General features: G+C 43.2%; 1 protein-coding gene across 4 annotated transcripts in view; it reads left to right on the top strand.

The window, feature by feature from the left end:
• LOC106599757 (adhesion G protein-coupled receptor L2) overlaps positions 1–15,396 on the top strand; it is a 126,176-nt gene that overhangs the window by 14,299 nt on the left and 96,481 nt on the right. For all 4 annotated transcript variants that reach the window (XM_014191055.3, XM_014191057.3, XM_014191058.3 and 1 more), the window contains exon 2: positions 14,631–14,840. In XM_014191055.3, coding sequence (XP_014046530.2) covers positions 14,765–14,840 — 76 coding nt within the window. In that variant the 5' untranslated portion in view covers positions 14,631–14,764. The remainder of the gene's footprint in view (positions 1–14,630; positions 14,841–15,396) is intronic.

Below are 15,396 nucleotides of genomic sequence, written 5' to 3'. Positions count from 1 at the left end.
CTGGCATTTGACGTGAGGAATTTTTTCCATCAGAAGACTGTTATTGCCAATTTCAAATATAGTTTTTGGGGGTGGAAAACAATGCTTCCATAGACACTGCATCACTATCACCTGTGGTCTTCAGAAACCCCCCTTTCCTCTCCCCACCATGTCTAATGTCCATTTTGCTGTCTGTTTGTGCCACACATGGGGCTCGAAATGGAACCATTATGTTTCCAATGTGAGGGAGCCATTGTCAAAGTCCTTGAACGTTTGATTGGCAGCCCCCTGTCTGTCACCCAATCTGAGATACTATGAGCACCAGGAAATGATGGGAAGGCAACAAATGGAACCGATTATCCAGCTGGCGAGTTCACACTTTTAGTCTTTCATACGGCTCTGTCCATTTTTCTGTCTTTTACACGGCTCTGTCTATCTTGGTCCATGATAGTGGTTGTTAGCCTGCACTGCACTGAACTAGAATGGTCTGATAGACAGCTCTCTCACTTGATATTTATTGAATGAATATTGTTCACTGCCCAGGTTTCCTGTGTTTGTGTTAATCCAATGACACTGTTTTTCAGAGATTTTGCAACCATTACCGCCAACAATCAGATGATATCATCTATCTTATTTTGCGCTGATTATTTGCTGTGGGTTGTTGTGGCCTGACTGGCCTCATAACAAAGAATTCACTCTTAATTCTATGTACTTGTCTCTGCGTCTGCATCTGCATGATGTTTGGAAAGAATAACATCCCAACCCAAATGGCATACTGAACAAACCGAACAAACCAAAGCAATTCTCCCATTCAGAGTCAGAGCCAGACTCCTTCATTCCCCCCCTTTTTCCCTTCCTTGAGTTGTGATGATTTGTTCCATTTCAAAAGCGTCCTGAAGACCGAGCGGCTGCAGGCAGAGAGAGATGAGAGGGAAAATGAAAGAGAGAGGTGGTAGAGAGAGAGAAAGAAAGGGAGGGAGAGAAAGAAAGAGCTAGCGAGAGCAGGGCTCTGTTGTTGATCAGCCAAGCAAATCAGATCTTGATGATATTTGGAGAACAGAGTTGTGATTGCTGATTGCTCTGGCAGTTTTAATTAGAGAGTCGTAAGCAGCCTGTCTTCTCTCTGCTGAACACAGTTAACTATCAAACATACTTAAATGGAACAAATAATTACTTTGTTGATGGTTAGAGTAACAGAAAAAAGTGGAAATGTTTTTTGGCTATAGGCCCTAATTAAATATTTAATTTTATGTGATTGCTAACAGGATTTTGTAAAAGGTTTTGAGTAGATGATGTACTTGATGTACAGTATATGCCATTTACCTCATGGGCATGCCGCATATGATGTGCTGTATCTAACCCTACCCTACCCATCTTAATGAGGGAAATAATGTCATATCAAGAAGAAAAAAACGATGTGAAGAAACATGAAAAGATTTCTTTGAAGTTTAGCATACCATACACCATGCCTATAGGAAACCTGAGCTGAATCTTAAACCCAAACCCTTTCCAACCAATCCTTGCTTGCTATAGATTGAACAAGGCTTATTTTCAGCATGCGGGTTTGTGTCATGCGCTCCTGGACCTTTTGTTAGGACATTTTAATTACAGCCGAGCCTGGGTGTAATTGATCTGGGCTTAAAGGGATTTCTCTTTTCACTGAGAAAGGCCTAGTTGTTAATACAGGCCAGTGAATGCTTCCACCTCCACTTACAGCCTATACTTCAACTGTTATGGTGCAAACAAAGAGACGCACCGCAATAGGCTGATCATTCATTCACTTCCAGTGCCGTTATTTAGTTTAATTTAGTTACTCCTCCAGTGGGTAGCTAGCTTAGCAGTTAAACCAGACTAGAAGGCTGCGCAGCGTATGGCTGGCTAGCACATCAGAGTACATTCACTTTACGTTTGTTTAGTAAGGCAGATTCTGTGCTTGATGTGTAATGAGTAAATTGGCCTCAGAGGAGTAGGTAACCCATCAGAGTACCGTTGGAAGTGAGACTTTGCCTTCGCCCAGTTCATCTCTAACTGCAGCAGTTTCACATCTGTAAAGAATGAGCTTCCTCTTCCTTTGCCACCTGCAGTGTCCTCCTCTTACGTTCCTTCTCTTACGGCGCACTTCTTCGCGGTTTCCGTGTTGTCACCCACCATTTTAAATGTTTCATCAGCCTGTTAGATAATGCTTCCCGATGACGGTGAATTATTGATGGCCTTGTTCCTATGAGTGAGACAGGGCAGGCTTTTAACTCTCTGAGCTGCCTGCCTGCCGCTGCCGACCTGCTGGGTGTCTTCAGAGGTAACTAAGGGACACTATACAAACACCCAAAGGAATGATGTAGGCCTAATGGGGGAGGAGGAGAAAAAAGAAAAATCTGAAGAGGGGGGGCTGAAAATAAAATAAAAAGAGGGCAGGACGTCTTCTGTTCCAGACCCAGTCTTCTATTCCAGTATTGGACTTAGCTACAGAATAAGACAAACTTTGCAGCGAAGAAAAAGCTTTGAATCCACTGCAGGTCTCTTGCTTTGTTTGAAGCATTGAGAAGGACTATAGCTGTTTCTTATTTCTCGATTTTGTCATTCAATTTTTTTGCGATTCAAAAGATTTACATGTGTGAGAAACTCAACTTACAGTAAAAAATATCCATAAGAAAATGGGCTGGTTTAAGTATGACCCAGCGGTCTCTTGTAGGAATCTCTTTGAAAGCGAGAATTACATTATTAGCCAACAGACAACAGAGTAAACAGGTCAAACCAGTTTCTTATTTCCTCTAGGAAATGCATATGTTTTATACAGGAGGGTTCAGGATTGGCAATGAAATACAGCAGCTCTAACTTTTCCCTCCCCCAGTTAACTAGCTAGCTCCAGTGTTACTAGTTTACATTCAATAGATACAGTGAGGGAAAAAAGTATTTGATCGCCTGCTGATTTTGTACGTTTGCCCACTGACAAAGAAATGATCAGTCTATAATTTTAATGGTAGGTTAAAATTGTATAGAAAGACACCTGTATAAAAGACACCTGTCCACAGAAACAATCAATCAATCAGATTCCAAACTCTCCACCATGGCCAAGACCAAAGAGCTCTCCAAGGATGTCAAGGACAAGATTGTAGATCTACACAAGGCTGGAATTGGCTACAAGACCATCGCCAAGCAGCTTGTTGAGAAGGTGACAACAGTTGGTGCGATTATTCGCAAATGGATGAAACACAAAAGAACTGTCAATCTCCCTCGGCCTGGGGCTCCATGCAAGATCTCACCTCGTGGAGTTGCAATGATCATGAGAACAGTGAGGAATCAGCCCAGAACTACAAGGGAGGATCTTGTCAATGATCTCAAGGCAGCTGGGACCATAGTCACCAAGAAAACAATTGGTAACACACTACACCGTGAAGGACTGAAATCCTGCAGCGCCCGCAAGGTCCCCCTGCTCAAGAAAGCACACATACATGCCCGTCTAAAGTTCACCAATAGACATCTGAATGATTCAGAGGACAACTGGGTGAAAGTGTTGTGGTCAGATGAGACCAAAATGGAGCTCTTTGGCATCAACTCAACTCGCCGTGTTTGGAGGAGGAGGAATGCTGCCTATGACCCCAAGAACACCATCCCCACCGTCAAACATGGAAGTGGAAACATTATGCTTTGGGGGTGTTTTTCTGCTAAGGGGACAGGACAACTTCACCGCACCAAAGGGACGATGGACGGGGCCATGTACTGTCAAATCTTCGGTGAGAACCTCCTTCCCTCAGCCAGGGCATTGAAAATGGGTCGTGGATTAGTATTCCAGCATGACAATGACCCAAAACACATGGCCAAGGCAACAAAGGAGTGGCTCAAGAAGAAGCACATTAAGGTCCTGGAGTGGCCTAGCCAGTCTCCAGACCTTAATCCCATAGTACATCTGTGGAGGGAGCTGAAGGTTTGAGTTGCCAAACGTCAGCCTCGAAACTTTAATGACTTGGAGAAGATCTGCAAAGAGGAGTGGGACAAAATCCCTCCTGAGATGTGTGCAAACCTGGTGGCCAACTACAAGAAACGTCTGACCTCTGTGATTGCCAACAAGGGTTTTGCCACCAAGTACTAAGTCATGTTTTGCAGAGGGGTCAATACTTTAGAAAATGTCACGTTACAGCACAGATGCTGTATTTTCGATAGAGATGCTACAGAAGGACGACAAATTGTCAGACAGGGCACTTCCTGTATGGAATCTTCTCAGGTTTTGGCCTGCCATATGAGTTCTGTTATACTCACAGACACCATTCAAACAGTTTTAGAAACGTTAGAGTGTTTTCTATCCACATCTACTAATTATATGCATATTCTAGTTTCTGGGCAGGAGTAGTAACCAGATTAAATCGGGTACGTTTTTATCCGGCCGTGAAAATACTGCCCCCTATCCCAAACAGGTTAAAGGGATATTCAATAAATGCTGGTTCTTTGCGAGTCGTTTGAAACCCTCCCTGGTCTTTGTGATTGAATCTGTGGTTGAAATTCACTGCTTGACTGAGGGACATTACAGGTATATGTTTGGTACAGAGATGAGGTAGTTATTCAAAAATATTTTAAACATTATTATTGCACACAGCGTGAGTCCCTGCAACTTATTATGTGACTTGTTAAGCAAATGTTTACTCCTGAACTTATTTAGGCTTGACATAACAAAGGGGTTGAATACTTATTGACTCAAGATGTTTTTGATTTTGAATTCATTTGTAAAAGATTCAAAAACATAATTCCACTTTGACATTATGGGGTGTGTAATGCCAGTGACACAAATGTAATCCATATTAAATTCAGGCTGTAATGCAACAAAAGGTGGAAAAAGTCAAGGGGTGTGAATACTTTCTGAAGGCACTGTATATTTAACCTTAGTAGGTGTGAAGTTCCTACCATGTTACTTGCAGGGGAATCTATCTGTTCATGTCCTGCAGCCAATGTTCTCACCATCTTTTCACATTTAGTTTGTGTGTGTGTACATGTGCGTTAATGCCCGCATCCGTGCGTATGTGGAGGAGTGCGTGAGTGAGAGAACGAGAACAAGGCGTGGAGGAGGAGTAGAGGAGGAGGGTGTATTTTAGTGTGAGTATATGAAGAACTGACTGATTGAAAAGAAGAGCTCTGTGTGACATTTCAGGGGTTGAGATGCTGCTCCTCTAACTGACCTTCACTGTTTAACTCACTGTGGGAAGGTCAGCCTCTTAATTTCACTACCAGGAGGGAGGGAGGGAGGGAGGGAAAGAGAGAAAGAGAGAAAGCGAGAAAGAGAGATCTAGTATTGGATAATGAAACTGACATTTAAAGGCTTTTTCCACTTTTTGATTCTGATTATTTTGATTCTGATTCTTCCTGGGACAGAGAGAGGGGTGTAGTATTGGTTAAGGAAACCATAGAATTAGAATACTGGAATGAACATTAACTTTCTTATGATGGTCCAAAGGTCAACCATGGTTTGCCAGTGCTGTGATAAGATATTGTGTAAAACAATGAATGTGAAGAATGTGTCTGCACTGTATGTGTGTTAGCTAGCTAGCCAAACAGTTTTGGATGAATGATTCCAAATTAACTACCAATATGCCAACATTCCATTCAAACAATGCAGTCAATCCACAGCCATACACTGGTTCAAATCAGTTGATGATAGCACTTAGACAAGTTGTAAATACAACAAGTACTGAAATTGTATCATATAATAGCACTCAAAGCTTTCCAAGAAAACAAAATCTGAGACATGTGTGGTCTGTTTAAATATATTTTAGGGGCTATTTATACAGAAAATTGGTATATAACCCGTATAAACTGTATTTATAATTATATTATATTTTCGGTTGACTATAATTTCATTACACAATTTCTGATACATCACATGCCTTACTTTTATTTTCCTGCATACGTAAAATCAGGAAATGCATCACCTATGCCTCTTCTGCCATTCATTCCAATTAGACTAGTTTAGAATTTCTCCCTGGCCAAGATGGCTGCCATTTTCACCCCATTATGGAGCTTTGAGGGTTAATGACATATGCCCCTCTAGTAATTTAATAGAATCTCTATGAATGAAACTGACATTTAAAGGCTTTTTCCCCTTCTGATTATTCTTTTTCTTCTTCAAATTCACAGATTACGTTGGGCTCATTAAGCCCCTGTAACCTTTTATAAATGGGTCTGGAGGAGAAGCTAAAGGCTAAAGATGAGGAGGAATATTTTTAACAGGACATTTTTAAATGTAACCTAAGTCGATGTAATGTCAAGACAGGTTCCGAACTTAGTAATTAGGCAATGATCATTCTGATGGGTAAATATTGTAGTAGTGATGGTGGAAATTATGATGATGAGGAATAGTCTTTTTACAGTTCCCACACTTGTTTCTGCTCATTCAGTACAATACAATTCATACTACTCTCTGCCTTTCGTACATCAATTTCCCACTCCTATTACTGCCAATTAATTTTAATTTGTCCACTTTCTGCTAACCACAATATTTGACTTTGCTGTTTTCTAGTCTTTTTCGAAAGGCTACCTCTCTCCTCCCTCTCAATTTTGCCATCCTTCCCTCAATTTCACCATCCTTCTCACCATCCTTCTCACCAATCTTTCTCTCTCACTCTCTCTTTCTCTCTCTGTGCCCGTTGGCACTCTTTATCTATAATTTCAATCTGTTGGCAGAGAGCCTTGAAATTCACCAACCAACTGTCGTCGACCCTACGAATACCATGCAGCTACCTGTTCATGTTTTTCCCCGCTCCCCCCTTCCTGCCCCTGTCCCAAAAATATCTTATCAGCTCCACAGTGCTGAACCCTCCTCCCACCTGACTGTCATGCCTGACGAGCGCCTATCTCCATCACTGGCAGCCATGACAAGTGCTCTGTCTGCACCACTGACAGAGCTAAGGAAGTGACATAATTTCCCTTAGGAGAGGGGGAGGTGTGGGGGAGGGAGGAGCGCAGCCCTAACCCTGACAGACAGGGACAGTTAAGACAAAGTGTTCCTGGGTAGCGTTGGGGTGCATAGAGGACAAATAATTATCTGGGGATCTTTATTTTATCAGTCAGTTCCTGTAGGTCCCAACTAGAACACAAACTAACCTATTGTTGTCACGATACCAGAATTTTGACTTCTATATCGTTACCAGGGTTTAGTATCATGATACTCGATACCAAAATGATAGCACGGCATAATAAAGAAGGCGTATTAGCCAAAGTCACAGAATGGCAGTTGATCCAGATTGATGTTTTGAGTTCAATATCATTACATTTTAAATGTTTGATTTTTGAACGTGCCCATTAATTAAGCAATTATAAAATCATGCAATCACTTTGACTTTTCTAGCAATCTAACTACATAACATAATGGTAATCATTTATTTGAATGGTAAATCTCTTGATAAATTGGGTAAATCAAGATGTAGCCTATAGGCCTATTCACAATACAGGTGAATGCATATTCAGTAGGCGTGTAGGTGTGTGTGTGCATGTGTTGAGTTATTGAGATTGTTTTGGCTAATTCCATGGGGCTACAGATGAAAAACAATTTGTTTTCCTTCCATTTGGGACCGATTCTGCGTTCGGTTAATGATGTTTGTCCCCCATGAGACACTGTAGACGCGGAAGCCTATTTCACTTCCTCAATATCCCCATAATGAATCTAAGATAACTCAAGAAATCTGTAGTTCATTTTGACGTTTTGGCCGAGGATGTTTTAGTTGCACAATTTTATATCTAACTAAGGTTTTTGGTGCAGTATGTTTTCTTATGTAAACAGTCGGAGCTGCAGGGCAGGCCTGTCTCACTGTCAATGCTATTGGATAGAGAGAAATCACCATAGCTCTTCACCCCATGTTAGTGGGCAAATGGACATCATCTAATCAAAACCTAACCCTAATTTTCCATGGTGTTCCAAACTCTGCTTTAGACAAACCTGACTTTAAGACCCAAATGATCCTATTTACACTTTGTAGTGTAACATTTTGACACTAGAATAACTGTTTCGGACTCATACCGATGCCCCATAGCCGTTTTTCAAAGGGATTTGTTGCTTTTTGAAGTCAGTCACTCTTTAAGACTCAGCAGCATACCACCCTGCATCCCACTGCTGGCTTGCCACTGAAGCTAAGCAGGGTTGGTCCTAATCGGTCCCTGGATGAGACTAGATGCTGCTGGAAGTAGTGTTGGAGGGCCAGTAGGAGGCACTCTTTCCTCTGGTCTAAAACCAAAAATATCCCCAATGCCCCAGGGCAGCGATTGGGGACATTGCCCTGTATAGGGTGCCGTCTTTTGGATGGAATGTTAAACTGGTGCCCTGACTTTGGTCACTAAAGATCCCATGGCACTAGGGCCTCCTGAGTGGCGCAGCGGTTTAGGGCACTGCATCGCAGAACCCGGGTTCGATCCCGGGCTGTATCACAACCGGGCGTGATCGGGAGGCCCATAGGGCGGAGCACAATTGGCCCGGCATTGTCTGGGTTAGGGGAGCGTTTGGCCAGGGGGGGGCTTTACTTGGCTCATCGCGCTCTAGCGACTCCTTGTGGGTGCCTGCAGGCTGACCTCGGTTGTCAGGTGAACAGTGTTTCCTCCGACACATCACTTAAGCAGCGCGGTTTGGCGGGTCATGTTTCGGTGGACGCATGACTCAACCTTCCAACCTTCGCCACCCGAGCCCGTTGGGGAGTTACAGTGACCAGACAAGATCGAAGTTGTGGATTAAAAGGGAGTAGGGGTGTTAACCCTGGTATCCTGGCTTTATTCCCAATCTGGCCCTCATACCATCATGGCCACCTAATCATCCCCAGCTTCCAATTGGCTCATTCATCCTCCTCCACTCCCCTGTAACTATTCACTAGGTCGTTGCTGTAAATGAGAATGTGTTCTCAGCCAATTTACCTGGTAAAATAAGTGTAAAAAAAAAATAAGAAAAAAAGACCCATGACTTCACTCAAAGTCAGTTCGAGGTTCGACCAAAGATGATCTTGACTGGGAGAGAAGTGAGGCGGGGGAGACTAAGTGAATTAATTACGTTTTTGGTGACAATCAGCTTTGAAATCAGCAATATTTTGCATTATGGTTTGCATGTTATCACACGAGAAAGTACTGGGTAGTGAATTGTTAATTTCAGCTGTAAGCTAGCAAGCAAAGTTAGCCTACAAAGCTGGAATATTCCGGTGTCTTCTAGCAATGTAAAGTGTTCTAGCCTATAATGGACATTATTCTGCGAACAGTAATTAACAGTTTCAACATTTCTACATGCCGTGTTGCATTAGTCAAGTGTGTTAACTTCTGTGCAGTATAAGTGGTGATGTAGCCCAGACTCCCAGTGAGACTTGATCCTCTCTCAATCAATAGACGACGTGAGACACATTTGAAGTACCGAAAGTAACAACAATTCTAGATCCACACCATTTATCATGTTCTTGTTTATAAAAAGTACCGAAGTTTCAGTATACCTGCAACACTACCCAACCCAAAGCACCTCCTCTCCCACCATCTTCACATGTTGGTATTTTTGTCTTGAATGTAGGCTGTTGTTGTGGGGTGGACAGTTCCCCAAATGAGTTAGTCAGAGAGGGCTAAAGGACCGAAGCATTGTGCCTGTGAGGTCCAGACTGGAACACAGACAGAACACACATGCCCACATCTTTATTTCAACTTAAAGCTTCAAGCTTACACCAGTCCAGGACTACTTACTTGCTCTAGTTATGTCCCAGTCTCACTTGATATGTATATATGCACTCTTTATTTCTCTCCCCTTCCCTGGCACTAACAATTGAACATAAATTAACATTCCTGCGGCTTTATTTTGTCCTTCTCTAAGCCTGTTGAGAATACTGGGGGGGGCGAACCCAGCAGGTCAAGCCATACTCACAAGCTGTCAATCATTCCCAGTGACCCTCCCACCCATTTCTTTTTCCTCCCTTCCCTTTCTTCTATCCCTCTCCTCGCTCCCTCGCTCTCTCTCCCATCTATTCAGTTACTACCTTCTTAGAAAACCCTGGACCCCCACTCTCGCTCTCTCTAGACTCTCTCTCTCTCTCCGCTCTCTCTCTGGGCTACTCTTTTGCCGGTCGCCTCCAGCTTGAGGCAGCCACAAGCTTTGTCAAAGAAGCTTCACATTCATTCAGCCTGCTGCTGCCCCAAACAGCCTCGTATTTCATGCTAGGACATGTGGCCTGTCTCTTTCCATCCATTTATTCTAATTACATTTTAATTGCTTGCCTTCCCCTTTGAAATGCTTGCTTGTTTTTTTTCTATCATTCCTCTGATAACATGAAACATTTGTTTGCACTGTGGTGTTTTTTCTCGATCCTCCAGACTGATGATACATTTGTCTCCTCGCTCTTCTCGCTGTCTATGGGTGGGGAGAGTAAGAAAAACAGATGTTCTAGATGTTTGCACGTCATTTTTCATCCCCTGTGATGGATTCTGGGTGTCTGGGATGATATACTGTTAATACCGAAGAGATTCATTCCTATAGTTCCTTTATGGGGGAACATTGAGCAAAAAAAAGTACAGATGATGAGTTAATAACTTCTAATGATTCTAGAATATTTCAGGATTATTAAACTGTCAAGCCATAAGTCGGTTAAGGTTAATGTAGCTGGTGACAGTAAGTCATAACTGGGTTTGGTATACAATTATAACTATAGCTACTGCCATGGCGATGATGGTATTAGAAAGAGATGTGATTATTCCTTCCTGGTCGAGTAAGAAGTAACCTCAATAATTCCCTCGCTGCTTGGAGGAGCTGTGCTGTAGATCATTTGTCCACATAAACACACTATCTCCCAGGGGTTAACTATGCCTCACTTACCTCTTTAAGTCATTTTCTGCTTGAGGAAGCCACCCAGCACCTACCACAATCTTCCCTTCCTTCCCCGACGTAAAACTATGATACGTCTGTCAGCACTCGTGGAAACCGTCTTCATGTTAATCGGCTAATCCTTTTATCTCAAGTCTGACCAAATCCAGTCCAGAAACCCCGCCAAACAAAACGGCCGGTTGGGGAGGGGGGGGGGGGGGGGGGGGGGTGAGCTCCTCCGCTAGCTTAAGGGAGAAAGGGAACATGTTACTCAGCGGGGCGACGGTGCGGGTGGGTCTGAGTAGTACTGAGCACTGAGCAGGAGGAGAAAGGGGCCCCGGGGCAGGCTGTGCGGGAGGCAGGGAGGGAACCCCAGGCCCTGCAGGCCCCTCGCCCCCTGGTGTCTAGTTGGGATCGGCGGTTGAGCCAGCCCAGCAGGGCAGAGGGGTTAGTGGGTAGGGGGTATTGGGGAGGGGTGTACCCTCTACCCCATAAACCCCCTGTCTCTCCAGTCTCCACCGGTCAACCACCATGCGTCCTCCATTAAAGCCCCCCTTCCTTAAACCCCCTGCCTCCAGGACTCATATTTGCGGATGATAAATGTGTAAAACGCTAGGGGAGGGCGGCACAGTCACGTGTGGCCTTGGTTGGAGGATGGGGGGGGGGGGGGGGGGGTATTTGAATGGAAACCATTTTTCTGCTCTCCTGCCTTAAATGCATCTGCAGGGTGACAGGACAGCCCTCACACGTCACTCAGACACCAGAGTACCAGCGATTATTAGCAAGGCTCATGTTGTTTTGGGCCGCTCTGAGACGGAGTAGCGTTTTCACTGCTGCTCCACTGTGTTATCTGATCTGGTGGCCTACTGTGGCTAGATAAGTAATTTCCGGACAAATAATCACATCTCACTCTCTCTATCTCTCGTCTCTGTGTCTGAAAGCACCACCTATCTTCTAACTGATATATCATCATAGCCTCGTGTGTGTTAGCTTGGCGCCGCACCGTACAACAGTTTGTGGCAGATTTGACCTCAAAGCAAGATAAATTACCCTTGGGTCTGTAGGCTATGTGCACTCTGTTTAGTTAGCCTGTTCAAAACAGGACTCTCCAGTCACCCATAGAGCCATTTTAAAGAATGAATCCATAATGGAGATTTAAATGATGACTCTGTATGCTAATGCATATAGAAGTTCCCAACACAATGTTTTCTGTGTGTGTGCTGCCATAAATATATCTTAGCAGTGCATTAGTGGAGCCCAGAGAGTGATCAGAACCAAGTGTTGCGCCGCTCAAATTTAGGTTCATTATAAAATAATCAAGGTAGTTGATGAGTGTCTCTGGAGAGGAGAACACAGAAACGCAAATGATCCTCTCGTGGCACCTACCACGCTTCAAAGTGTAAAATGCTGCGTACTGTGTTCATGATGACATGTCTATATGGACAAGGTCACATTCTGGAAGTTAAATATAGATAGTACATCTTGAACTAGGTTAAGTCATGTGTTCCGGATAGTAGTCTCTTTGGTGTGTTTGTTTTGTTTTTGTGCAGGTCAAAGTGTGTGTATGTCTATTTGCTTGCGTGTGTTTGTGTGTGTGTTCTTGTTTGCTAACATGTTCACTACCGTTCAAAAGTTTGGGGTCACTTAGAAATGTCCTTGTTTTTGAAAGAAAATAATATTTTTTGGTCCATGTAAAATAACATCAACTTGATCAGAAATACAGTGTAGACATTGTTAATGTTGTAAATGACTATTGTAGCTGGAAACGGCTGACTTTTAATGGAATATCTACATAGGCGTACAGAGCCCATTTATCAGGAACCATCACTCCTGTGTTCCAATGGCACGTTGTGTTAGCTAATCCAAGTTTATCATTTTGAAAGGCTAATTCGATTACAGGCTCAAATTGGCAAGAAACAAATAACTTTCTTCTGAAACTATTCAGTCTATTCTTGTTCTGAGAAATGAAGGCTATTCCATGGAAGAAATTGCCAAGAAACTGAAGATCTCGTACAATGCTGTGTACTACTCCCTTCACAGAACAGCATAAACTGGCTCTAACCAGAATAGAAAGAGGAGTGGGAGGCCCCAGTGCACAACTGAGAAAGAGGACAAGTACATTAGTGTCTAGTTTGACAAACCTATGCCTAACAAGTACTCAACTGGCAGCTTCATTAAATAGCACCCGCAAAACACAAGTCTCAATGTCAACAGGCAACTCCGGGATACTGGCCTTCTAGGCAGAGTTGCAAAGAAAAAGCCATATCTCAGACTGGCCAATAAAAATAAAAGATTAAGATGGGTGAAAGAACACAGACACTGGACAGAGGAACTCTGCCTAGAAGGCCAGAATCCCGGTGTCGCCTCTGGTGTTTTGGGGTTACTATTTAATGAAGCTGCCAGTTGAGGACTTGTGAGGCGTCTGTTTCTCAAACTAGACACTCTAATGTACTTGTCCCCTTGCTCAGTTGTGCACTGGGGCCTCCCACTCCTCTTTCCACTCTGGTTAAAGCCAGTTTGCGATGTTCTGTGAAGGGAGTAGTACACAGCATTGTACGAGATCTTCAGTTTCTTGGCAATTTCTCGAATGGAATAGCCTTAATTTCTCAGAACCAGAATAGACTGACGAGTTTCAGAAAAGTCTTTGTTTCTGGGCATTTTGAGCCTGTAATCGAACCCACAAATGCTGATGCTCTAGTCTAAAGAAGGCCAGTTTTATTGCTTCTGTGATCAGAACAACAGTTTTCAGCTGAGCTAACATAATTGCAAAATTGTTTTCTAATGATCAATTAGCCATTTACAATGATAAACTTGGATTAGCTAACACAATGTGCCATTGGAACACAGGAGTGATGGTTGCTGATAATGGGCCTCTGTACGCCTATGTAGATATTCCATAAAAAATCATAATCATAAAACATTTCCAGCTACAATAGTCATTTACAACATTAACAATGTCTACACTGTATTTCTAATCAATTTGATGTTATTTTAAATGGACAAAAATGTGATTTTCCTTCAAAAACGAGAACATTTTTAAGGGACCCCAAACTTTTGAACGGTAGTGTACATGTGACATGGCCTCCATCCGGCGTATTTGACTTGTATTCTAACAAGTCTCTCTGGTGTGTGGAGGGCGTCTTCTGGGAGTTGAGCCTAACCTTAGCCGAGGCTGTTTGTGGTTCCCTTCAAGATAAGGAAGAAGCAGACAAAAGTACCTCACAAAGAAGCTGTGTCTCTTATGGTGTCCTGTCTGAGTCTGTGTGAGCGCGTTGCCTGAGCAACAGGGTCCTCTCTTGTGGGTATAAGGCAGTAGAGCTCTGGGGAGGAGATCGAGGGAGGCAGGGAGTGGAGGGATAAACGGGGTGAAGGTAGTCAGTGTAAACACTAATTCGCTACATGGAAAAGATGAGCCTATAGCCCAGGGATGAGTGCTCTGTCATCCTCTCTTCTACCCAAGAGTATTTCCTGTCAGAAGCGAATAATAAACACTAATGGTAGTCTTGATAGACTGAATAGCTCCAGTATTTTGTCAAACCTCTCCATTTGCCTGTCTGCATGGACTGAATATCTCACTATCTGACTGGTTTGACTGATGAATGTTTGTGGTCATTTTGGCAGATGCATATATCCGAAGTGACTTACTGTTATCACACATTTTCAGTATACATTTGTCTCGCCATGAATATTCACCATTTGTACTGAGTGTTGAATATTTATGGTAATGCATCGCTCAAACCCATCTTGAAAGATGGCAGCAGTGATGACATAGGCTTTGTGATGATGATGTTGTCTCGATTTGCAGCAGTAGCTTTTTTCCCCCTCCTTTTCACCCCAATCTTCCTCTCTGTATTTTCAGATGAGAAGATGACTGGTGAGGCTTCTCCTAAAACCACAGATCGCTGACTACTCCAAGACTCCTCTGCTTTGTCGATTCTATAACCACAGTTGTTAACTAGAGGGCATCTGGTGACCTCTCCACACCCAGAAACAATGGCTCCTGCAGCGTGGAGGTGTTTAGTTCTCCATTGTCTACTGCTCACCCTAATTCATTTCCATTGTTCAGAAGGTAAGTCCTTACATGTCTGGATTTGACTCCGATACATGGTGTGTGTGTGTGTGTGTGTGTGTGTGTGTGTGTGTGTGTGTGTGTGTGTGTGTGTGTGTGTGTGTGTGTGTGTGTGTGTGTGTGTGTGTGTGTGTGTGTGTGTGTGTGTGTGTGTGTGTGTGTGTGTGTGTTCACTGAATGCGATTGTGTTCCATGAAAGTATGTTTGCAGTCTTCTAATGGGAGTGAAGAGTTGTGTTATATGGTGAATTCACTTCCAAGATATTTTATCGTTGAAGGTTCACAATAGCACAGGGACTCAGTTGTAGATCTGAGTGCAGTGCACCGAGGCTTTTGTAATTCAGAAAAGTCCATTTGTTTTTATATGCAACTTGATAGGATGATTCTGTTCAGTCCTTGCACCTGGAGGCTTCAATCAAAGGAGATGGCATTTTGCCTAACAGAAGAGTTTTTGGAAAGAAGTACTACTGGTTTTGTGTGTGGTTTTTATGCTACCCAAAGGCATCTTGGGATTTTTTTTTCTTTTTCATTCCCATGCCTTACTTTAGATTAGTACG

This window comes from Salmo salar, chromosome 03, assembly GCF_965601325.2.
Source record: "Salmo salar chromosome 03, fSalSal1, whole genome shotgun sequence".
Taxonomy (NCBI): domain Eukaryota; kingdom Metazoa; phylum Chordata; class Actinopteri; order Salmoniformes; family Salmonidae; genus Salmo; species Salmo salar.
This window is presented reverse-complemented; position numbering and strand designations above follow the sequence as displayed.